The sequence below is a fragment of the Grosmannia clavigera genome (assembly GCF_000143105.1).
Source record: "Grosmannia clavigera kw1407 unplaced genomic scaffold GCSC_140, whole genome shotgun sequence".
Taxonomy (NCBI): Eukaryota; Fungi; Ascomycota; class Sordariomycetes; order Ophiostomatales; family Ophiostomataceae; genus Leptographium; species Leptographium clavigerum.
In genome coordinates, this window is record NW_014040801.1 from 2032302 (window position 1) to 2055523 (window position 23222).

The following is a 23222-nucleotide window of genomic DNA, read 5'->3' on the forward strand; positions in this document are numbered from 1 at the left end:
TGCCCAATCCTCCGTCCTAACGTGCCGCGCAACTTCATCCCCTGTCGGGAACGTACGATACATGACTGGGGTGCCATAGTAGAAACTATAAATCAGCGGAGAATGAGAACAAGACAGGAAATAAAGATGAGAAAGGAGATACGTCACTCGTCAGTGTTAGTCGTGGAATAACAAAGTCATGCCAACATCATCAAAGAGAGGGGGCAGTGTAAATCAGAGACCCCAGAACTACAGCACCACCCAGAGCAGCAATACCAATTTTCTCAGCAACTGCCCACATTGTCCCCTTCAATTTTCTGTTGGACTGCACAGCAGCTTCTGTGGCCTGGCGTTTAGGAGGCGACTGAATAGCCGACCCACTGTCGCCGTGAGTTCCGTTGCCCAAACTGTCCGAAGAAGATCCAGTCAGTGCACTATCCATAGCCACAGGCACATCTTCAGGTACTGCCAACATCTCGTCCACCTTGCGCTTCTTGTTGGTTGCCTCCATTTTCTTTTTAAGAGCATTGAAGACAGCCGCACTCAACATGGCGTCGCCATTCTCATCTTCGACGACGTCGACGACGTCAATAAAGCTTGCGGGCTCGTTCGGGTAGGAGCATAGGAACGCTTTGCCAGACTCGAGAAGTGCAGTAGTGGCAACGGGCTTTGAGAAATCAGAAGACGTGATGTTTGCAGATACCGGAGCATCGGGCGAGGCGTGGAGATTGTTGGGGGATGAGCGCGTTGCCAAAACAATGTCCGTGTCCATCTTTTGGTTGCTGCCACCTGCTACGTAACTGACGTGGTAGAGAGCCTCGAGGTAAGCCGAAGTCAGACTTTCCTCGACTGGCTCCATAGGGGCAACTTCAGTCGCCACGGCCTTTCCAGACGCTTCCCTGACAGGCGACGATGGCGGCGGGGATGGATTGAGAATAGAAGAGATGTTACACTTCTTCGCCACGTTGAGTAGCGCATCGTTACAGGAAACAACATGATTGTCATCGGTGTTGTTATCGGCGGCGGCCTCGCCATCCTCCATCCGATCGTCTGCCGCGTCGTGGGCTAAATACAGATTTATATTAGCACAGTAGCATGCAAAGGAGAAACAACACACATACCAATATTCTTCGAAGTTTCCTTCCTATCAGACGGGCTTGCAATCGAGGCAGACGGCGGTGTCCATAAGCCATCGGCAGGAGTAGTTTCTGGGACCCAGGTGGTAGGTCTGGTCGCTGGGGAATCAAGCAGAGAGATCTCGGAGCTCAAGAAGTCACTGCCGTCGTCGTTCATGTCATCGGCATCGTCAACGTCCATAGCATCGTCGCCGTCCAAGCCATCCTGGCTGCTGCCATCAAAGTCGTCGTCTTTTTCTTCGTCTTCTTCGCTGTCCGTCATAAAGCTGTCATCATCAGAATTGTCATTGCCTGCCAGGTCGACATGTTCATCTTCATTGTAGTCGAGCTCGATTGCGTCCGCGTCACTACTCCCAGAAACACTCCCAGCTTCGCCATAGCTCAACAAGTCGTCAGGTGACTGGTCAACTGTTTCGTCAAAAAGGCTCGCCTCCACCAGCGATGCCTCAATTACTTTCGCCGAGTCTTCGCTTGTAGTTTTGGATACAGGCAGTGCAACATCCGCGATCTCTCCGTCACTTTCTGACGATGTGTGGAGCACACTGTCCATCGCTGCATCATCCGACTGGTCGTCTTTGTCGCCAGAAGAATCTTCGAGGTTTGAATGATAGTCGCTACCTGAACAATCGCACTCGCTGCCTCCATCAGATAACTCATCAGTGGGTTCTGGTGCCCGATACGTTTTCGGCTGTGCAGTCTTAGGCCTGAAAGGTGTTAGTAGAGAAGGGTAGAGAAACACACCAGGAACACTTAAGAAGGGTAACTGACACGTTGGACGACACCATGTGGAAAATAGACTCAACAATCACCGTTGCGGGGCTAAAAACCTCTAGGCCTCGAGCAACATGGATGCCGAAGCAGACAGAGTCGCCGACTTTTAGAGAAACGGTGGACTCGTCGGACAGTGTTGTCTTGTTGACGGAGGTGCCGTGCAACGAGCCTAGATCTTTAAGATGAATTTTCTGATGAAACCCTGATTAGCTTGCTTCCCTAACGTTAATAGAACGCAACCGTTCAGGACATGACGTCCCTGAGAGACATTTAAGGCTCTGAATTGCTTACCCCTTTGTCCAAGTCCGCAGTCAACTCGGCATGTGCTCGAGACATGACGGGACTGTCGAAATAGGCATTGTTCTCGGACGGCGAAAGGCCCTTGCTGACAGTCTTCGACGACCTTCCGATCTGTACCTTCGGTTTTGATGGCGAGAAGCAAATACGTCGGATGGGGAGGGCCGACGCTTCGAGAGAGGTAGCATCGTTCTGAGCTAGGGTGATAACGACTGCCTAGAGTTAGATACAAGTTATATAAGACGATATTCCGAAGGAAAATGAGCACCTACTCGACTCATATTTGGTCGTCGCAGAAGGCTTGTCCTCCGTCGCAGCGGACATGTTGATGGTGCGGCAGGACCGGCAACAATGAGCGAACAAACAGGGTGGATGTATATAACCCACAGGAGGTCTTTCGGAGGCTGGAGGCCCAGATAAATGGCAATATGGAAGACTGAACAGGTTGGCAAGACAAGGCGAGTCAGAACGAGGGGAGAATAGACGAAGAGGAAGGGCTGGATAGCACTGGGAGTGAATGGAGTGGGGAGTGATTTGCGTCAGGCAGCAGGCTTATCGTGTTATCACAGTGTGTCTGGGCGGGGTAGGTCGCTGTAAGAGACAGTCCAGGAGGATGTTGTCAGTAAGATACAGTACGGAAACGTAAAATTACACGTACAGTAAGGGATAGAAGTGGAAAGAGGGGCCAAGTCTCCTGAGGTGAAACGTGGGAAAGAGCAAGTGCTTTCCTGCGTAAGTAGTAGATACAGAAAGGCGACGGCGGCAGGCCATCATATCTCATTGTATCTTAGTAAGTGCTTCTATTCTGCCCGACGGAGTAGCACCTGAGCCCACCTGGCTCTCATTCATTAAACACGAAGCGGACTTCGCGGAACCAGGAATGACTAATACAACCCCTCTAAAGTATCCGATAGATGCATACTCGTACTCGTACTCCGTACAGACGTGGCATTCAGACCTCAACCTCCAGCTGCTCACATCCAGTTCAACATGCTTACATGTAGATCCACCTTATGGCCTAAGATACGCAACGACCAGAATCCTTGCTCGCGCGATCTCTAGCGCTGATAAGCTACGAATACTCATAGTTACGTCTGCTGACATCATTGATCAGGAGGTCGTATGAAACCAGAATCTTTGTTGGCGGCGGCTCCGGTATGCTTTTGCCGTCAGGCCACAAAACACTTTGGCGACAAACACGTGTATGCAGCATTTCACACGTAATGCTCCGTAGCCATTCATTTGCCTACGAGTACATGCCTCTTCGTCCGCACAGCCTTTACAGAATACGAAAAACGCCATACGCATGAGAAGGACGTTACCACTAAAGTATAGCCATAGGAAAAATAGGTATACTCCGTACTCAGCATGTGCTCGTGAGACGCCCGACGTACGATGATGAAATGCATCATGTGACTTCAGGCAAGAAGGTGGGCCTCCCCACATTACGCTATATTTGTGGTGACTCCACAAGCCCTCTCCCATCTCAAGATAATACTTAGACTCGTACTAAAACAACATTCTTGGGGTTTCTTGGTTGGTTTTGCTCACCTACAGACAAGATTTCACCACCGACTTATGCGCATGTATATGGTTTTCTAGAATCCACTCGTTTTGCTACTGTCAGACTATATGTACTTATATGGTTTCGCCTCCCGAGTTGTTTTCCTTCAACATTTGCCTCTCTCGAGTTCCTACCTCTTAGATTGCGCCGAACATCCTGAGCGACGCTCACGTTCTCGAGGATTCTGGACTCGAATTTATTCACTGCTGCGAGTTATTCTAGTACAACGAAATGCACGACATGCGCAAAAAGGCTCTTAAACAGAGCACTAAGACCATATCGCGCAAAGCACGAGCGCGGCTCGATCCTTTAAACGGGCCAGGCTCTCTCTCTCCTTCTTCGTCACGAGCACAATCTCGATCTGGATCCCGTATCAACTCACGCCAAAGTTCCCGTATCAATTCCCGACAAGGCAGCCGCTATGCCTCAGAAGACGAAGATAGCCTATCCGATCCGAACTATGCTCGGATGAAGCAACTTTCTTTGGAAGATGACGATCTAGACGACGGGACAGATTCCGAAATTGAGCTAGACGACAACTCGGATACCACGGGAGAAGGCGAGCGTGGAACAGCCGCCAGCCAAAACACGCCGGAAGACACTCTTCACGCATGTATCACCCTCCTACAAGACCGCAAGCGGACCAGCTACGAGGCACGTATCAATGCACTAGAGACATACCTGCAGCTAGTCCAAGACCACTATTTGGGCAGCTGCGTTGCAGACGCACTTCCGACAGTCTTGGAGCAGTTGCTGAAGAGTATTCGTCGCAGTAATACCGACCCAGAGGAGCAGATGCTGGCACTACAGGCCTTGATAGTCACGACTCTTACATGTCCTAAAGAAGACTCCGCCAGAATCCTAGAGTCAACTTTCAGTCCGGTGAGGGCCGTCTGCAAAGCTGCTGATGTACACGAGAAAAGCAAGGTCATTGCGGTCGAAGCTCTCACAATGGTTGTGGTGTTTGGCGGCGGGACAAAGGCATCTGCCAACGAGCTGCTCAAATTTTTACTTGATATCGTCTCCTCAGATGGACAGACAGCGGAGGCCATGGATAGTGCCGGTGTGGTGACAGCTGCGTTGCGGATGTGGGCATTCGTGGCATCGTACATGATGCCGGACAACCACGACAGCGATAATGAAGACGAGGATAGCAGCGGGGACGAAGGGCCTACTAACGACATATATGATAACAGCCTGGTGGCCGAGGGTCAGACCGCACTAGAGGCGTTTATCGACCAGCTTCAAAGCACGGCGACGGAAGTCCAAATAGCTGCGAGCGAGGCAATCGGGCTGCTTTTCGAGATGTCGCGCAGATACGAAGCTGTCACAGAGGACCAGTTTGGACTACGGGAGGATCCGATAAAACTCGCAGAACAGTTGAGATACATATCTCGCGGCATTCTCCCTGATGGCCGCAGCAATACTAAATCAGCGTCGCGGCTAGACCGACGCAACCTCCGAGAGACTTTCATCAGCGTGGCCACCTCGCTGGAACTGGGCACGGGCCCAAAATACTCTACAGCAGCTCGGTCTGGGCAAAGTGCCTACAAGAGCGGGACCGGCAAATTTGTGGACGACGAAGGCGAGGGCACGACAGATAGTGGTACAGGAAAATCGGGTAGCTCAGATGTGGTTGATGCACTTGGGTACCGCATGCGGCTGCAGGTACATAACCAGTCTATCCTGATCGACTCATGGGCTCTCAGTGTGCGTGTCGACACGCTCCGCATCATGCTTGGGAGGGGACTGCACAAGCATCTGATGAAGAATCCGCTGGTGAGCGACCTGCTTCATGCAACCAGTCTTAAGCCGCTCCAGTGGGACGTCGATCGGGAGCAGAGGAAGAAGTTTAAACAGGACAAGAGAGCACGGAGGAGAAGAGGGTGATCGGACCCGCTTGGAAGGCTTGTACTTCCAGCTTTCGTAAGTACGTACAGAGTACGGAGTACTATTAGAGGGTTGGCTGTTCGTATTCTCTACAATATTTTCCACATACTCCGTAGACCCGTTCTTTTTTCGTTTGTCCTATTTCTGTCCGGTATCAATGCTTCCAAACTATCGGGAAATGCGGCATGCGGTATGCGGATGGGTAGCTTGGAATGTGCAAACGGTGCTGTTCGAAGAAGTGACAAGAAACAAGGATTCGCCCACATGGTAGACATCGGAATACTACTCGTACTTGTAGGCAAGCACACATACCTGCTGCAAGATAAGCTATCTTTTACAGTAGCGGCCCACTGGGGGGCCGGGCGTACTCGTACTGTACTACGTCGTAGGCGCTACGAGCAAGATGCCGTGCGATGGAGCGGCCTTGTCCAGCCACCCAACTTCCTTGCCTAATTTGTTGCAAAGAGGCAGTGTATCCAAGATTTATCCAATGATGGGCATGTTCGGGACAGTTTCCAGAGTATCTCACTTGCATACTGCTCGCTCGTGGCTGGAGAAGTGGAGCGATTGCAAGCAGATTGGCAGCCCATTTCTTTCCGGTTCAATGTTCGGGCTTTGATGGACGATAGGATACGTCAAAGTATACCCGAAATGAGGATTAACGAAAGACACCGAAAATAATGTTTAGTAGGCGCAAACGCTAGTGGGAGAGCGAATAGTGGTGGCTGGGAAACGGGCCCGAAGCTATTCTGTGTCACAACGGAAAAAAGCTAAGATCCATAGGAAGACGGAGCCATATGCCTGTCACGAGGGGCAACCGTGGAAAGGAGCTATTTGATTGTGCAGCCGTAGCGGGACTAGTCCCGGTTCAGCCTAGCTCTTCAGGCTAAGGAAGAGCATCCCGCACTAATCCTCAGCTGGCTGCCTCCTCTCAGCGCCAATGTCAACAAACGGGCGGGACCCGTGCACTGCTGCCCTCGACTGCTCGTAAGATGCCAACTCCCATAGTGTTCACCCTTCCCGCATTCCCCCCAAAACGGGCGGCGGGCCGTTTCCTAACATTCTTTCTCGTATCTTATTACTGCTCTGCTCTGATATCCACCAAGCTACGGTGGTTGCCCGCCTCTTTTTTTTTGTTTCTTTTTCTGTCCTTTTGCCCTTACCCTCCTCGATTCCTCCAAAATTTAATGTCTCAAGTGCTTTTGCTCTGATTTCGAGTCCGAGGTCGTCCGTCCCCTCCTTCCACGCCTTGCACTTTTGCACCCTAGCCGTCGCTCTTTCCTTGCAGTAGGGCCACCTCTCCGATCGGTCGTATCTGGGCTGCCATTGGTTAAGGGACAACAGCACCGCCAACGCATCGACAGGCAGAGGTCAAAAAGGAACCAGAAAAAGTGATATCTCTTTGCCTGCCCCCTTCTTACATATTTTTTCCGTCCGCTTGTCTTCGTACTCTGCGCTGTTTTCGCGACCTCTTGGTGGCTGTCTACCAGGTCCGCCAGAACCGGAAGACTCATCCGTGCATATACTACGCCTGCATATCCGCTCATATTGGGCTCATCGCCAGAAGCAACAGGAGAAACATAACCTGGCAAGCCACCGAATCCACCCTGCACCCTTCCGTCAGGTTGACTGCAGCTGGGGAAACGGCGCCTTATCCAGTTGCATTGATCCGTTACGGATAGACTCAGGCCGTGTCGCCTGCGTCACCGCCAAGTCCCATCTGACCTGGTCTACTCCGTACCTCCTGCTCGAAACTCGGCTGGTGCGTTGTCCTCCTCCAGTCTTTTATTTCCCACATCGCATGCTTCTGAATACCCACCGGACATTTTTTCTATCTGCTGGCTCTGTCATTGGCACCGACACTTGCTGACGCACATTGTGGACGACTAGGTGTGCTTTAATTCACTTCATTTTTTACACGTCTCAATGTCGCCCTAAAAGAAACAGCCTCCAACTCCCCCCCATCTACGTTCCCTCCTCGTCCTCTCCCCCCCGCTGGATGCTCGCCCCGTGCGACAGACTCTCCTTCTGGCATTAAGAGGCTGCAGCGACGGGCCTCACGAGGAGAGGCTACTTTGAATCAATAGGGCAACGAAGTCTGCCTATTAGCTTTCAGGGGCTCGACGCTTCTAAAGCAGAACCGGTCGGGCAGACCTGCATCCACCTCCCCTTTCCTTCTCAATCGTCCCCAAAAATCCCACCATGGGTGGCGACCCGAAAAAAAAGAAGGCCGCCATTCCCCTACCAGCACCCACAGAAACAACTGAATCGACAGTGACCACTGCGACCGACGTCACAGCGACCGATTTATCCCGTGCCACAGATGACAAATCATCCTACTCTCTGCCTGAAGACGGCACGCCTGTAACGATAAAAACTCGCGGCCACAGTAGCAACCGCTCCCAAACGTCGCTTCTCATCGAATACTACGAGGGCAGTAAGGTATCCAGCACCGACGGCATTGGGAATCGCAAACCCAGTGTCCGTGTGCGTGTCAAACAATCTGGCAGTGCCAAGAACGAGCACATTATGATATCCAAGCCGAAGTCATCCAGTAACCGCAAGGTTTCACAATCTCGTCGATCCACAAGCGGACAGAAGACAACATCATCCTCAGCCACCCGTGATATAGACATTGGTGGCAGTGCTATCAGCAGTGTCGATATCGACGATGACAAGAGCATGGACTCATACGCCTCGGCCACTGAAGAATCCAACGTCTCGCGGAACCCTATCGTGGTGGAAATTGACCGTGGCGGCAGCAGTGGGAACTATCAGCGTCAGAGGTCCCGTCGCCCAACCAGCCCGCTAATTCCCGCTGCTGCCAGCAGTCGGGGCTCTGCTTCCTACATCCATGGCACACAGTCCGAGATCTCTGGCATCTCCGCCATTCCTGCCGACAGCTTTCTGGACGGATCAAAGTCGCCCAAGCGAACTGACAGTCCTTCTCGGGCCTTTGCTGCAGCCGCCGCAGCAACTGCGGCTGCGGCTGCCGGAGCTGCTGCTGTAGAACGAAATCGAGCTGCCAGCACCAGCAGGAGTGATGTGCGAGAGCGTGTTACGTTGCCGAAGTCCTCGTCGAGAGACCGGGGCCGTGAGGGCGGCAGTGGCAAGAAGCACCGGTCAAGTAGACACACCAGCAGTGTCAACCTTGTCGAGAACGAGGACTCACCTTCGCATAGACGGTCGAGTCGCCATCGACACCACAACGAATCGGCAGTATCTGGTGCTGACTCTAGCGTGCTGTCATCAAATCTTTCACCAAACCACAACCCTTACGACCAGTATTCCGTCCGCTCTGGCGGATCCAAAACTTCGATCAACAACCCCAAGCTGCTCGAGACAGTCGAGGATGCTATTCGACGACTCATTTTACCGGAGCTGACCGCGCTGAAACGAGAACACAGTCGCAAAGATCGTCGCGGCTCCACAACGTCCACTGGTACGTCTGCCTCGAAGGAAGAATTTGACCGGCGCCGGTCAGGTGCTAGCGACAGAGCCGGGGCGGCGTCCCACACCCCTCGTGAAATAGACGCAGTTATACGGAAGGAGAACCGAGATCGAGAAGGGCGGCATGCTATGGACGATAGCCCCTCCCCTTCCGCAGGCTACGATTACGACTCAAGGGAAGAGACCGCTCATGGCACACGTTCTGTCAGCGAAACACCAAAGAAAAGCTCGGACAAACTAAAGACCGCTACAGCTGCCAGTGCAGCCGGCGCCGCTCTCGCTGCTGCCGTATTAGCGGATCACGGTGACTCGCCCTCGACCGCCAGGGAACAGCGGCGGCGACGCAGGGCCGAAGCTCGGAACCGGGGCGCTGAGAACGATGTGACACCATCGACACCGCAGCAAGGCAACTTTGATTCATACCTCAATGGACCTCAAAGTGCATCTAGTCGCTCCTTCGACGATGGCATGCAGCACGATGGCGAGAATGCACAAACCCCCGCATCCCAGTTCGGTCCCAGCGAAGCTCAGTTGCGAAATACTGAACCCAAGGAGTACTTGCGGCCACCGATGCCGTTGATGAGCGAGATTAATTCAGATGTCACGAGAGCATCTATTTTGTCCGCCGAAAGCGACCGACCTAGGTCTGCATCTGACGAGCTGCAGACCGCCCCAGTTCGAGAGGTGTCTAGGGGTATCCCCGCAATGGGGTCTGTCGGCAGTCCGGAACAGACGCCTACCAAGGTTCCTGCGCTACAAAATCTAGGTACCCAGCATTCCAACATATCTCACGGAGATTTGAAGGCTCTGCCTCGAAATGGCCTGCCTACTGCGGAATATGCAGGCGGTGACGAAAATTACGAGAACTACGGAGACGAACACGAAACCGGCCAGAACCAGCAGAGTGAGCTTCATCATGAACAGGAGCACTATCAGGGCCAGTATGCCCAGCATGGAGACGGCGAAGATTACGAGGAATATGACGAGATGGCACACTACGGAGGACAGACGTACGATGAATTCGGCAATCAGATCGTACCTGCCCCGCTCAACTACGTCCCTTACCAACCTGAGCACCGTGGCCTCAGTCCCATTCCAAGCGTGTCAGGCTATACCGAAGGCGGCACAAGCGAAGCGCATCGGGACTCGATTCATGCTGGCACGGCTGTCTCTTCGCCAGGCAAGTCACCCATGCCAGAGCGGAAGCCCCTCGCCTCGCCGAACTCCGCACGTGGCAATACCATGGGCCGCGACTTTGATCAAGACGGCAGCGCCCTTGACGGCAGCGCACTTAGCTCCAACGCTGGCTACTCGGAACTTGCGCCCACACAACTCACCGACGAAGGCAGCAACGTCTACAGAGCTGTCCAAGGAATTGGTGCGAACCCGAGATTTGTTCGCCCTCCGATCGGTGTTGAGTCGGCCGTTGCCTCCTTAGTAGACGGCTCTATGCTGGAAGGGTCAGCATTGACCGGGGGTTCTAGCGTCAACGGCGGGTATGGTCTGCTCCCAGGCGCCCGTGGATCTATGGACACGCTTGAAGAAGAGACATCGTATGATCGCGCCAACTCTCAAAGTCGCTCTGTCAAGGGCTACGGGCATGAGCTGAATAACGAAGAGGAGCCACATCGGGCCCACGAGCAGGAGGACAGTCGTGAGGTCATGGCTGCATCTCCGACTACGACAAGAACAAACCCGTCTGAATTTGCTGGCGAATATGAACTCGACCAGTATGGACGCAAGGTTCGCCGGCTGTCGCCCACTGTATCAGAAGCCGCTGCCATAACGGCTGGCGCCATCGGTCTTGTTATCCGCGCTGCGAAAGACCGTGGCCAGCAGCCACATGAGTCTACTAGGCTGGAAGAGCATGAAGGCTATCACACACACCCCGATGATTGGGCGCCGGATGGGGTTCAACGAAATCGTTCCTTCAAGGAACGGGCTCAGAGCGGACGCTACCCAGGCAATAAGCAAGCATACGTCTCTGAGCATACAGAGGAACATGATCAGCCCCGGATGAGTGCAAATGGCCTGCCTGATCTACACGATCCCATGCCAGAGATTGGCTTCGGTTACGAAGAAGACGATCTCGAAACGAACCCGTCTCTTTTATACGGTCCGACGTCCCACCATGACGAAGCCAGCTGGCGCGTTGGCGACCGGACGCCCACACAGGAGCACCATGACACAAGTACACGCAGCCTTGGTCTCGCTGAAACGCCTGCTGCGCGGGTCTCTTCTCAGCACAGCCGACAGACCAGCCAGGAACACGATGAATGGCAGCGGTCGTCTGACGACCGGAAGAGGGATACTCTGCTCACAAACCCGTACGAAGGGACAAGCCCGATTGTGAACGAGGACCTGATCAAGTCAACTCTCCCAGCTGTCGCCACAGGTGCAGGCGCGGCTGCTGGCTACAACGCCAGTGTGGACTATGCTACGGGGAGCCCTCTGGGGGCCAGATATGATGAGGGCTATGAAACTCAGGGTCCAGGCAAATCTCCAGACCTGACTGGGACCAACAAGGGCAAGGAAGTTGCCTTTCCGGATCATATGCCTGCGTCGTTTGGTGGTCAAGATGACCCGTTTTACTCGCTCAACCAGACGAGACACTTCAGCGGCCTCTCTCAAGGAATGGGAAGTCCTCTATATGATCCCGCCACTGGTGCTGGCATTGATCGCATTGAGAACAAGGATATTATCTCCCTCATGCAGCATGTATGTTCTCTGTTTCTGCACCAACCAACATTCTATCTCGTGTCGAGTTGAAGACTTTGCTGACCTATTTTAGCTGATGGTCCGGGACGCTCAACGAAGTGCCCGTGACACGGAAATCCTGGTGACACTTGTGCGTGCGGCAGCAGAGATGCGCACTTCGTTTGAGAGCGTAAAATCCCTGCTCGCTTTGCACGAAAAGGGCATCAGCAACGACTTTTCCAAGAAGCTGGCCGACAGCGAAGATGCCATCATCACGGAGGTCCTTGACCTGGGACCGAAAAAACAGTCCGCACCCACCTGGGCGGGCCCCGTCCGCTGCCTGGCAGCGGTGCGCGGTCTCTGCACGCCGCCCCTTCTCAGGCTGACATGGACGACCTGCCGACTAAGCGTCAGAACATCTTCCGCCGCGCTCTTAAGTCGTTGAACGCGAAGGGCAACAATGATCTCACCCGAATCGAGGACATGCTTAACCAGCTGTTGTTGCAGGTGGATCTGTTGAAGGCGCAAACAACCGTGGAGTCTGGGGTCATGGGCACAACTGTTTCTGGTGGCCGAGCTCCCTCTCCATACGACGACGTTGAATCGCATATGCCATACGAACACGAGCAAGACCGCGGTTACGAGCCGGAGGGTCATGCGGGCACGTCCACTGCCAGCCATGCAAGCCAGTCTGGGCACTTGTCTGTCCATTCTCGTGGCGGCCCATCGGTCACGTCCAGAAACGGTGGCTACGACCGCAAGTTTTCTGATAACCGCATCAGCACGGTCCCGGAGGCGAATGAAGATGACCTGGAGTATGGACATCAGAAGAGTATTGCCAGCCCCCGAGCCTCCACGCCCACCCATGCTCGGTATGGCAGTCCCGCGTCGTTACCTCAGATGAGTTCAGCGCTTTTAGCAACGCCTCAGCGCCAAGAAGAATCAGTGCAGCCACTCCAGCCACAGTCGCTTCCGCAGCTTCAAACGCACAACCAGGATCTGCAACAGACACCGCAAAGCGGCGACAACACACCCAGAACAGAAAAGGGAAAGAAGCACAAATCCACCGGCTCGTCAAGCTGGCTACCCAAGATCTCACGGTGGTCGGAGACAACAACATCAAGTGTCGGCCGCGTGTTCCGAGCCAGTCGTGACTCTAAGAAGGGCAATGAGGAACTGGGCTATCAAAGCGGACCATCTCGCTCTAGGTCAGACCTGGCCAGCTACGATGGTTACCACATGCCCACTGATCCCGAAGGCGAGGACAAGCTTCACGGTGGCTTTTCGGAGCAAGACCTGCACCATGACGAGTACTACCAGCCTCAGACGCTCCAAAGCGAGACTCAAGACTATGGCCTCAACGCCAACAGCACGGATGTCGTGCCGCCCGACCCGAAGTCATACATGACGCCAGAGGACCCGAAATACCATGTGCACCGCAACTCGCTGAACCTGCAGCACCCGCAGCCCAGGTCCGGACAGCCTTTGAAGGCAACACTTGAGAGTCGGGCAGAAAACTTTGACTCCCCGATGAGCCCCCGGTCAGCTGATTGGGCTGGATCGGCCACGTCGCTTCACCGATTCCCTGGCCAAAACACCAACCGGTATAGCGATAGCACTGCTACGAACGCGGCAGCAACTCCGGCCAACGTGGCCGCAAATGTGTCGCAGCAAACATACTGGGAATCGCAACGGTCCGGGAGCCGTCAGTCTCAGGGAGCTCCGCCCCGTCCACCCAAAGAGCCGCTTGACGAATCGCAGCAAGCGACTTATGTGACGGCGGCACAAGTGACATCTAGCTACACGGGCAGCCCGCGGCTTGAAAACCGCAACCTCAACAGCGCACTGGGAGTGCCGACGCGACGCCCAAGCGGCCCTCGTGCGATGACGCCGAAGAGTGAGCGGAGCATGCGAAGCTATAACGACGAGGAGGCTGCAAATGATTCGCGCAGACGGAAGAGAGGTGTGTGACTGTCAAGATCAACTGTCCATCCTCTGCTACGCGTCAACTGACTCTTTTCAGACACTTTTGGAACGGTGGCGTCTCAGGACACCGAGACCTTCTAGGTCAATGGCATGAAATGAAGCCTCCCTTGGGCCCACATAGCCCAAGTTTGATATCCCCGGTCAGGGGACTACTGGCTAGTCCTCTGAAGAGTCCAGGCCGGCGAGGCCCTGGACAGTAGCTTATTCTGGCTAAAGCGCCAGGCTCACCCTGATTTTATTTCCTTTTTTTTGTATTTTTTTTTTTTTTTTTTGGCACCGTTGGCGTTCTTGTTGTACAGATGTACTCCCCAGCCAGGGAATCAAAAGCGATAGTCAGCGTCGCTGAGGGGGGGGGATGGGCACAAAACACAGTGGTTTGATTAGGTTTTTAATCTCATTTGGTGTTGTCGACTGCCTGATTCAACGACTCGACGAATTATCAATGACAATCTCACGAAGAGTTTTTGCTTGTTTCTGTATTTTGACTGGAAAAACGGAGAGTAAAAGGTAGAGAGCGGAAGTCCAAGCCAGTATAAAAAAATCACCATAAAACGAGAACGAGCATTCTGGTCTTGACCACAAGGCAATACGAGTACACATCACTTGTCCGTGCATTTACCAGAAGCCAGCAGAAGCCAGCTAGCCGATAATAGCTCAAGGGCACCACAACGTGAAATGGCGGTCGTCTGCGGACGAATCTTCTAGTATATTATGTAAACTTTGCGTAAAAGCAAATACGCCAAGGTTTGTCATTCGTTAATTTCTGGCACATATACGGAGTACCTCTGGCGTGCTTTGCCGAGTAGTCAAGTGCATTCTGCAAATTATCGCAGGGCATAGCTTGCTATGCGAGTGATATTAACTGGCCGGCCGGCGACTGCCGCCTATGACGCAGGTTAAGGAGCTCTGCTGTGCCGTGGGTGGCCATGAGAAATCCTCTTTTCAGCATTTCAACGAGTCACGATGGCCGTTCAGCTGCCTTTGGACACTTTGGCGTGAAATATTAGGAGGAGAAAAAAAAAAAAAAGAGGGCCCTCGAATCCGGGAGTTAGGTCCACAGACACTAATTTAGGCCGGAGAATCCATCTTTCACCTCGATCCAGGCTGAGCGTTTGCGGGGAAACAGGGGCAGAAGATCAGGGGATCAGGGGATCAAGGGATCAAGGGATCAAGGGACTGCTGCTTGCGGATTTGCAATTTGGTCCAACGGTCAGCTGGGACCCGAGCAATAAAGGACATGACAAATCTCGAGCGGCGGGTTTTGGGCATAGGGGCACCTTCATTATTGCCGAGGTGAAGCTCGCACCCGGACAGCGAAAGCCTGAACGGATGATACCAACGACATGCTCATATTTCACCATCGGATCGTCATCGTCGCCATCGGCAGTGCAAGCATACGTACGATGACAGCAAGCTAGCTCCTTGCCTCTCCGGGTAGAAATTATTACTAAAATATTAGGTACGAGAAACCCCAAAACGGCGACAACAAGGCCTCGTGACACGCTAAGCCGCCCGCCATTTAGTAACTGTATGCTAATAATGGGCAACTGAGGAGGCGAGCTTTCCGTACTGGGTACCTCTAGGCTGCTGGAAAGCCACTAAGCCGCCCGCCAATACAGGTCACGAGTACAAGGATTCGCACCCCGTGGCCGGCCGTCTCAGCCGGCACGCAAATTTTTCTCCCATACTTTTCCGGGGCACAAATTGTCTTCACCTCTCGGCCCTTTGCCGTTCAGTTTGCACGCCGCGGCTCCACCAGAAAAGGGAATCTTCACGATGTTGCCATGCCGGGGGCGAGCTATGCGCTCACCCCCTCCGTGAATCCGTATCAATATGAGCACGACTTGTAGGCACAAACAGTGTACTTTGCTTGGGCGCCACCCCCCAGCCAATAATGGGTACCTTTTAGGTATCTTCTGTCTTGCTTTCCTTAATGACTCTTACATACAGTTATTCTCCTATATTAAGTCGTGCTCTCTTTCTCTTCGATCTTCTTCTCATCCCACATCACATTGTTGCCTTCAGGAAAGCCCTCAGCACAAAGACCGAATACGACTCTCCAACCCCTACAGACATCCAAGAGAACGACTTTTTATCAGAAATATATCACCAGCCTTGCCAATTACCATTCAGCATCAGACACAATGTCGTTCACTGTCACTGAGCCGCACCCAACGGTGCCCGCCAACGCCTACACTTACTCTGGACGCGGTGGCCTCGGCAACACGTTCCGGGCCCCGGCTACCACTCCGGCCGAAGGTGTGCCTACGACCCTGACCAGGATCGGCTCTGCTTCCTCATCATCCCCTGCCACCGGCACCGTCCGCTATTATGCCGGCCGCGGAGGCGCTGGGAACGCCCATCCCGTCTCACAGCGCCGCGAGCTCTCGCTGGACGACGAGTATGTCTATGCCACCGCTGTGGCCGGCGCGGCGACATCAGGCCATGTCGGCCGTGGCGGCGCCGGCAATGTGTTCTCGTCCAAGTCCCTGTCGGCCCACTTCCAGAAGCCAAAGAAGAGCAACCGGCGGAAGGAGAGCGATGCCAGCACGAGCACCAGTGGCAGCAGCGACGGAAACATCCGCAGCGGCTTCTGGTCGCGGTTTCGCTCGTGAGAGGGATCCGTCTGTTCCGAGAGTCAACACTTGATTTTGATACCAGTCTCTTGCACGCGTGTTTCGCGACAGCGCTGCTTCTTTTCACCACCAACGAATCTACGACGCAAGACGCCAAACAATATTACGACACATTTTGGGACAATGACCAGGAAAATACCACAACAAAAAGGGGAAGTTATGGACGGAGAAATAGTAATGGTTTGTGTTGGCACGGTTTCTGGCAAACTCGCCATATTACAGGGAAGCGCTGTGGGCATCATGGCCACGACTTGATTAAATAATGCCTATGAAGGAAGAAAAGGCGTTCTGGGAAATTTGCTATTTCAAAACGCTTTAAATTAATAATAAAGACAAGATACCCGCTACTCAATTTGGCAACAAGACGCATTCGAGCTTGATGGTAGATACCGTGCTTCTAAGATATATACATATATGGTCCCTTCTTGGAGGTGGACTACATAACGTCAGAGGCGGTTGATTACTAAGCGGTCCTTTTGGGAGATTCTTGCTCGTCTTACTCCGTAAAATCCGTTCACGTCAACACAGAGGAAAAGTAAGAATAGCTGGGTGGGTGTCCCCCGTTTGTATAATCCAAAGGGTATCATTGTTTGTGAGAGCAGTTCTGCGTTTATTCCTTATGTTTGACCCGCGCCACGCCATCCTGGTGATCTCCTCATAAACATACCCTGTCCCCCAGACGTCCGCCGCACCTGCTTGACGCGGTATCTCAGGAGGATACTCTGACCATATTTTGCGGCACATTGATATCTCCCTCAAGCTGTCTGCTTGCTCACGGCATCCCATCCTCACGTGAACTTTGTGTGGATAATGTCAGGGTTTTCGTGCCAGTCGTCAATGCTGACCCACATCTACGGAGACAATTAGTATGATTCGCGTGAGGGGAGAGGGAATAGAGAGAGAGAGAGAGAGAGAGAAAGAGAAAACAGAGGATTGCCGACCTTTCTGAAGGTGCTTAAACCAGCCAGGATGCTTCCACCGATCCAGGTCGTGTACTTGCGCTCTGGCGGTGCAAAGATCTTGATCCGCATGTCCTTGACGGCAATTTTGCGGATCTCATGCAGTAGCCGATCACCAAAGCCCTTGGTCAGCGTCGTCCCGCCGGACAGCACGATGTTGGCATACAGCGACTTGCGCAGGTCCAGATCCGTGCGCACAATGCCGTCGACCACCATCTGGTGCACGCCGGGGTACTCCAGTCCGATGAGCTCGGGCTCAAAGAGAATCTCGGGTGCACGGAAGCGTTCAGCGCCGACCTTCAGCTTGTTGCCATCGGGCAGGACAAACTCGGCAGTCCGTTTTGGATCCGACTTGGCCGTCATAAAGTCCTTCTCCTCCTTCTTGGGGTCGAGGGCGATGTAGCTGGTGGCCTCCTTGATGTGGCGCACGACCTCCTTCTCGGCACTGGTGTGGAAGACATAGCCACTCTTGCGCAAGAGCGTCTGCAGATACTCGGTGACGTCGCGGCCGGCCACATCGATGCGCTGGATCGAGTTAGTGATGGCGAAGCCCTCGTAGACAGGCACGGCGTGGCTGACGCCGTCGCCAGCATCCAGAACGATGCCGGTGGTGCGGCCGCTCGCGTACAGCGATAGCACTGCCTGGATGGACGTGTAGAGCGCCGGGACGTTGAAAGTTTCGAAGAGGATCTGAGCCGCAGTATCGCGGTTGCTGCGCGGATTCAACGGCGGCTCCGTCAGCAGCACGGGGTGCTCCTCGCTCAGCACCTTGAGGCCCTCGTCGTAGACGTATGCCCAGATCTTCTCCATGTCGTCCCAGTCCGTCACGATACCATGCTCCAGCGGGTAGTTGATCTTGAGCAGTCCGCGCAGCTCGGTTGCCGCCCGCGGCCCGACGAACCAGTCGCCCTCGAGCGCACCAGCCAGCACGCGCAGGTGCTTCGGCCGTCCGACAAACGACGGGAAATAGCACTTGGGCAGCTCCTCGCCCGCAAAACCTGCGCGTATCGTGCCCGAGCCATTGTCAATGACCATCGGGATGTTGTGGAGGCTTTCCGCCATTGTTGCAACTGTGGGGGGGCACTACCACCACAACATGCGGAGAGGGGTGAAGTCTCAAAAAAAGAGAAAAAGGGCTGGAGCAGGTGAGAGGCGTCGTTTCGCTGCAAGCCGACCGACTTCTCCGTGCAGCAGTCCCGAGTCTCGAGGAGGGGGCGAACGGCGGTAAAGCCCAAAAAAGCACGCACAGATCCGCTAGCCAATACGGCCACAGAGCCTGTCACTACTCAATCTGTCGGGCGGGCGTCAGAGGTCCGAATTGCTGGCCGGATGGGTGCACGTGAGGTCGTCGGGAGAGAGTGCAGGTCGGCGCCGTGGATCGCCGGTTGAACGAGTGCTTCCAAGCAATAGGAGAGCTCTACGGCCGTAGACAGCAAGTCCTCGACTATTTTGCAGGGACACAAACGCGCCAGAACTCAAGGGGCGTGCTTCCGTGTCTAGACCGCGTCTAGCTTAGCGCCTCATTAACCGCTGTCGGACCTCAATGGGAAGTGTGGCGTCCAGATGTGGCGCAGTATGCTCGCGTAACCCACCTTGCTTCAAGGCAAGGCTATGGTTCTGCATTGTCTGCGTGCTGGTAAGAGTGGTACAAACTATAATGTGAAGCTTCCATGATGTGTGCCATCTTTCCTCATATAAAATTTGCTAATATTCGAGATGAAGCTATGCGCGTGTCGATAGGGAACACGCTTTGCAAAGCACACAAAGTACTCCGTACACATCGGCTAAACGTTTAAGTGCGTGCTTCCCTTCAACAATCTGACAAATTACACGTGAGGTCTGCTGTTTTCCCGAATATCAATCCTTTATAAATTCAATCGTTGTGTTTTGATTTTATGTACAAAGGGAAAATATACAGTCGCCGAAGCGTAAGCCGTCTTTGCTAAGCCGACATGTCTGCCTCCAGGCTGAGAAATGATAAGAAACCCGCCAAAGAACGCCTCAGCCCCCCTGAGTATAGCCAAACTCCTCGATCTAAAACATATGGGCGGCCAACCATAGCGGTTTCCAGCCCCGGCTTCCGCCTGCTAGGTTTCGATTACATGCGGTCTTCGAAGATCTTGTAGCACACATACGGCCAGCCGAGAATTACTGCAGCTGTAGGGACGTATCTGGCCAGAGGAAACTAGTTAGTATGTGGCAATCCAAAGTGTCAAGGCACTGTCACGAGAGCCATATGGTTACTTACACCACCAGGTTGGTAACAGCATGCTTGGCAAGGCGACCGTAGTCGGGAGGTGCAGACTTGGTTGTGCTGGCCAACCGCCGGGTGATCATAGACGGGGCGGTCCGGCTGAAGCTGTTCAACGGAATGCGAGCAGAGCGCATGGCGGCACGAGCAATGGGAGACATTGTGGTTGATTTGGAGACGAGATGAACAAACAAGTCTTGGTGTTGAGTAGAGATTGACCGGAGGACAGGGTGGAGATGTTGATTATGATAATGATGCAAGTGATGGCTCTACGATGAACAGTGACAGGAGCTCACGTCCTCTTTATACAGGAGAATCCGGCTGAAATCCACAATATCTTACGAGAACGGGCAGGCAAGTGCCAGCACGTCCTAGCCAAAGCCGCTGCTCCGGGAACGACACGGCGAGCTGTCATCGGTCCTCCCCACGGGCCAGCTCCCATAGACCCGACCCGACATTTTGTCGTTGCCCCCATACTAAAGTACAGAGAGGCTCTCTTGCCGGGTTGGCATCATGCCACGTTGGGGCAGAAATGGGATGACAGAGGGCCAGAAAAATTCCCCGGCCAGCTAGCAGCGTCATCAGATCAGCGCTGTTTTGCACTACTGATTTAGGGCGCCTCGTGCTGGGTAACTCCTGGCGGCTGCAAAATGGAGCAGTATGGTGGCACCATTATAGACGGAAGTTAAGCTTTGTCGTGCCACCATCTAGTCGAAATCGCATGATTAGCGCGTGTCAATTGCCTATAAATCTTGCCGGGGGGTGTCATCCAATTTTGGCAGCCGGAGAGGCTGGCTGGGGTTTGGCTGTTTCTGATTGGCCGCCCCAAGACGTTCCGCCCCATATGGAGCATCGGGAGTCTCCGTATTATTGCACTTTGACATGCCCTTCTTTGTTCACGGCACTTGCCACGAGCGACAGGCCAGGAGAAAGGTCGACTTCCGGAACACATACTCTCGGCGAACGGACCAAGCTATCGTGTCTACAGCCCTGCACGATGACGGCAACTCAGGACACTTGTGGCGGTGTCGAAAACGAAGCTGTGGAAGATTCCGGTGCCAGTGCAGGGGCAAAGTAGAGCGATCGGCGATACGGAATATCATTTGTCAATGGATACTTTGGAGAATCAAGGACCACTTGCAAGGGGCGAACTCCTATCTGCGACTCACTGCGATCCTTGCTAGAATTTGCGGGTCGAGAACTTCAAATATCATCGGACTTCGAAAGATCAGAGTTACCACACGTCCTATGCTATAGACTGCTCATTCTTTTTTCGCCTCACCCTTGAAGTCCTTCGATGTCTTTTCCAAGCCTAGATACTTCCAGCAAACTGCAGACACCAGGTGTGAGAAAGCGGCTCATGAGATACAGAGATAAGGAGGATGAGCTACTTACTTGACAAGCCAAGATCGTCGCCGAAGAAGTTTTCTACCACAGCCTTTCCAGACTCCAGCTCGCCGCCATTTATGTACGAAATGGCATCAGAACCCACGGCAATGCCAATCATCGGCGGGACTGGATCGAGGATCAGATACTCTGGCGTCTTATCGAAGAGAATCTGCTGCATGCGCTGGTGTATGTTGCAGGCAGCATAGTGGGCTTGGTGTATGGCACGACCAAAGCGTTTGACGCCGGACCAGGCGACGGTGTCGCCGGCAGCGAGGGCGCTGTCGGCGTTGGGGACAGTTTCGGGAAAGAAGAGGCTGTCATGAATCAGAACATGATGGGAGGAATGAGGAGAGTGTGGACTACCTTGGCTGGATCTTGACATAACCATCCTCGTTGACAGCCTCGGTGGGCAGAAACGTTGTCGTCGGCCGGTTATTGGACAAGGCCATGATGACGTTGTTGACACGCAGAGTCTGGCCGTTGGAGAAGACCACCTCCTTCACGGCAGGCTGGCCAGCAACCGGCCGCGTCTCCTGCAGGCGATGTTCCAGGAGCACCTCGATTCCCTGCTCCTGCAGCATCTCCAGGACCTTGGCTCCCACCACCTCGTCCAGTGGCTCTGACGACAGCAGGCGTGCGCGTGAATGTGCCAGTGTTACCTTGACCTGGGGCTGGGCGAATTTGAGCTCCGCAGCCATCTCGAGACCGACAGCACCTGTGATGAGTCAGCAAGCAGAGTAGGAACAAGGGGAGAAGAGACGACGACCTACCACCACCGACAACCAGGACACCATTCTGTGCAGACGAGACGGCTTGGACGTGAGGCGTGATCTCGGCGAGATAGGAATCCTTGTCGAGCGATTGCGGCACGACGGGGAAGATGCGGCGGAGGCCCGAGGCCACAACGACAAAGTCATAGTCAAAGGTGACAGGGACACTACTGTTGGCCTGCTTGACCATGGCCTTTTTTGCTGCAAGGTCGATGTTGGTCACGCTGCCTTGCACCATTTGAATATGCGATGCATCCTGTAGAGCCGGCACATCGCCGTAGGGAACCCACGCCTTCTTGGCGTAGTCAGTAGAGGCAAACACCAGGGGCGATCCAATGACGTTGTCTGTGATCGTAGTGTGAGAAGAAGCATTGTAACAGGAGGAGGCAGACAAGGTAGCAGGGTAGGCTTGCTATCATGGGGACTCACAGAAACCATCCCGCTCGTCAACGATGGTGATATCAGTGTGGATGATTGTTTTGCAAGGGTTCTCGACACCCCAACCTCCACGTGCATCCCTACCCTGGCAAAGATCCGACAGGTTGAGGGCAGTTGCAAGGCCTGCGTATGAGCCGCCAACCACAAGAACCTTGAAGGGCGAGGCGGCGCTGTTCGGACGTACAACGGATCCCATAGTGACTGAAGAGGGGGAAGTTGAGAACAGTCTGGCCTGGCGTTCTTGACATGACAAGGAGAATTGTCGAGGCGGGAAATGGGCGTGCTTTAATAGCACACAAGGAGGATAAACGCTGCGCCGATGTGTCCCCGGCCATCTGCTTGCCGGCCCACTCACCCCTCCTACCCCTGGGTATGAGGCCGTAGCCGGATCGGGACGTGTTGTAGATATAAGAGCAGTGGACGTGTTGGCGATTGCCTTGACGACACAGGAAGAACGTACACTTGGACCGAGACCGGCCAGGAGGGCGGCTTGGACAGATGGCGACATGTCTTGTCATTGATCAGCTCGCCTGGACCAACAGCTATGTAGAGCGTAGTTGTCCAGTTTACCAAATTTCTTGCGCAAATGCTATATGTACATTATCAGATGGCCGTACATGGTCCCCAGATGGGGCTGCGCGTAATAGATGGGTCCGTCTGTAATTCCCGCGGAGCTGGCTTTTTCCCGCCAAGAAGCCCTTGCCTCCGAGCGCGGCGTAAGCTTGCTCGGCATACGAGGGTAGATGGGGGCAGAAGGGGGGGCGGCAAGTGTGCCTTTTAGTCACAGACTGACAACGACAGAGAGCACAATTCTTTTGGGGTGAAAACCCGAACCTAGCATTTCGTGCACCCGAAGAGAGTAACCATAATATGGTAGGATGGTGGACAATGGTTCTGGCTATTTCGGTAGCTTCTGGAGACGTCTTGAGGGTGTTATGCAGATTATCTTCTCCAAGCTAGCAAAAAGTCCTACACAGTAGACGCAAATAACGACAAAAAATCAGTCTGC

General features: G+C 53.8%; 7 protein-coding genes across 7 annotated transcripts; 3 read left to right on the forward strand and 4 right to left on the reverse strand.

The window, feature by feature from the left end:
- Positions 1–190: 190 nt before the first annotated feature.
- On the reverse strand, positions 191–2507 carry CMQ_1405 (fha domain containing protein; the record flags this gene model as incomplete). The annotated part of the gene is made up of 5 exons (XM_014318484.1): positions 191–1044; positions 1101–1819; positions 1884–2077; positions 2178–2395; positions 2456–2507. The coding sequence occupies 5 exons, from the start codon at positions 2505–2507 to the stop codon at positions 191–193; spliced, it is 2037 nt and encodes a 678-aa protein (XP_014173959.1).
- Positions 2508–3978: 1471 nt separating this feature from the next.
- CMQ_1724 (ifrd domain containing protein) lies at positions 3979–5637 on the forward strand (the record flags this gene model as incomplete). Its single annotated transcript, XM_014318803.1, has 1 exon — positions 3979–5637. The coding sequence occupies one exon, from the start codon at positions 3979–3981 to the stop codon at positions 5635–5637; it is 1659 nt and encodes a 552-aa protein (XP_014174278.1).
- A 2202-nt stretch (positions 5638–7839) lies between these two features.
- Positions 7840–13851, forward strand: CMQ_893 (uncharacterized protein; the record flags this gene model as incomplete). Its single annotated transcript, XM_014317972.1, has 4 exons — positions 7840–11805; positions 11879–12133; positions 12199–13747; positions 13808–13851. 4 exons carry the CDS (start codon positions 7840–7842, stop codon positions 13849–13851), a joined length of 5814 nt encoding a protein of 1937 aa, XP_014173447.1.
- Positions 13852–15914: 2063 nt separating this feature from the next.
- Positions 15915–16385, forward strand: CMQ_603 (uncharacterized protein; the record flags this gene model as incomplete). Its single annotated transcript, XM_014317682.1, has 1 exon — positions 15915–16385. One exon carries the CDS (start codon positions 15915–15917, stop codon positions 16383–16385), a length of 471 nt encoding a protein of 156 aa, XP_014173157.1.
- An 809-nt stretch (positions 16386–17194) lies between these two features.
- Positions 17195–18427, reverse strand: CMQ_616 (actin-related protein; the record flags this gene model as incomplete). Its single annotated transcript, XM_014317695.1, has 2 exons — positions 17195–17257; positions 17348–18427. 2 exons carry the CDS (start codon positions 18425–18427, stop codon positions 17195–17197), a joined length of 1143 nt encoding a protein of 380 aa, XP_014173170.1.
- A 1036-nt stretch (positions 18428–19463) lies between these two features.
- On the reverse strand, positions 19464–19777 carry CMQ_1637 (uncharacterized protein; the record flags this gene model as incomplete). The annotated part of the gene is made up of 2 exons (XM_014318716.1): positions 19464–19536; positions 19614–19777. The coding sequence occupies 2 exons, from the start codon at positions 19775–19777 to the stop codon at positions 19464–19466; spliced, it is 237 nt and encodes a 78-aa protein (XP_014174191.1).
- A 1101-nt stretch (positions 19778–20878) lies between these two features.
- On the reverse strand, positions 20879–22409 carry CMQ_606 (pyridine nucleotide-disulfide oxidoreductase; the record flags this gene model as incomplete). The annotated part of the gene is made up of 5 exons (XM_014317685.1): positions 20879–20946; positions 21012–21319; positions 21369–21720; positions 21776–22120; positions 22205–22409. 5 exons carry the CDS (start codon positions 22407–22409, stop codon positions 20879–20881), a joined length of 1278 nt encoding a protein of 425 aa, XP_014173160.1.
- Positions 22410–23222: the final 813 nt, after the last annotated feature.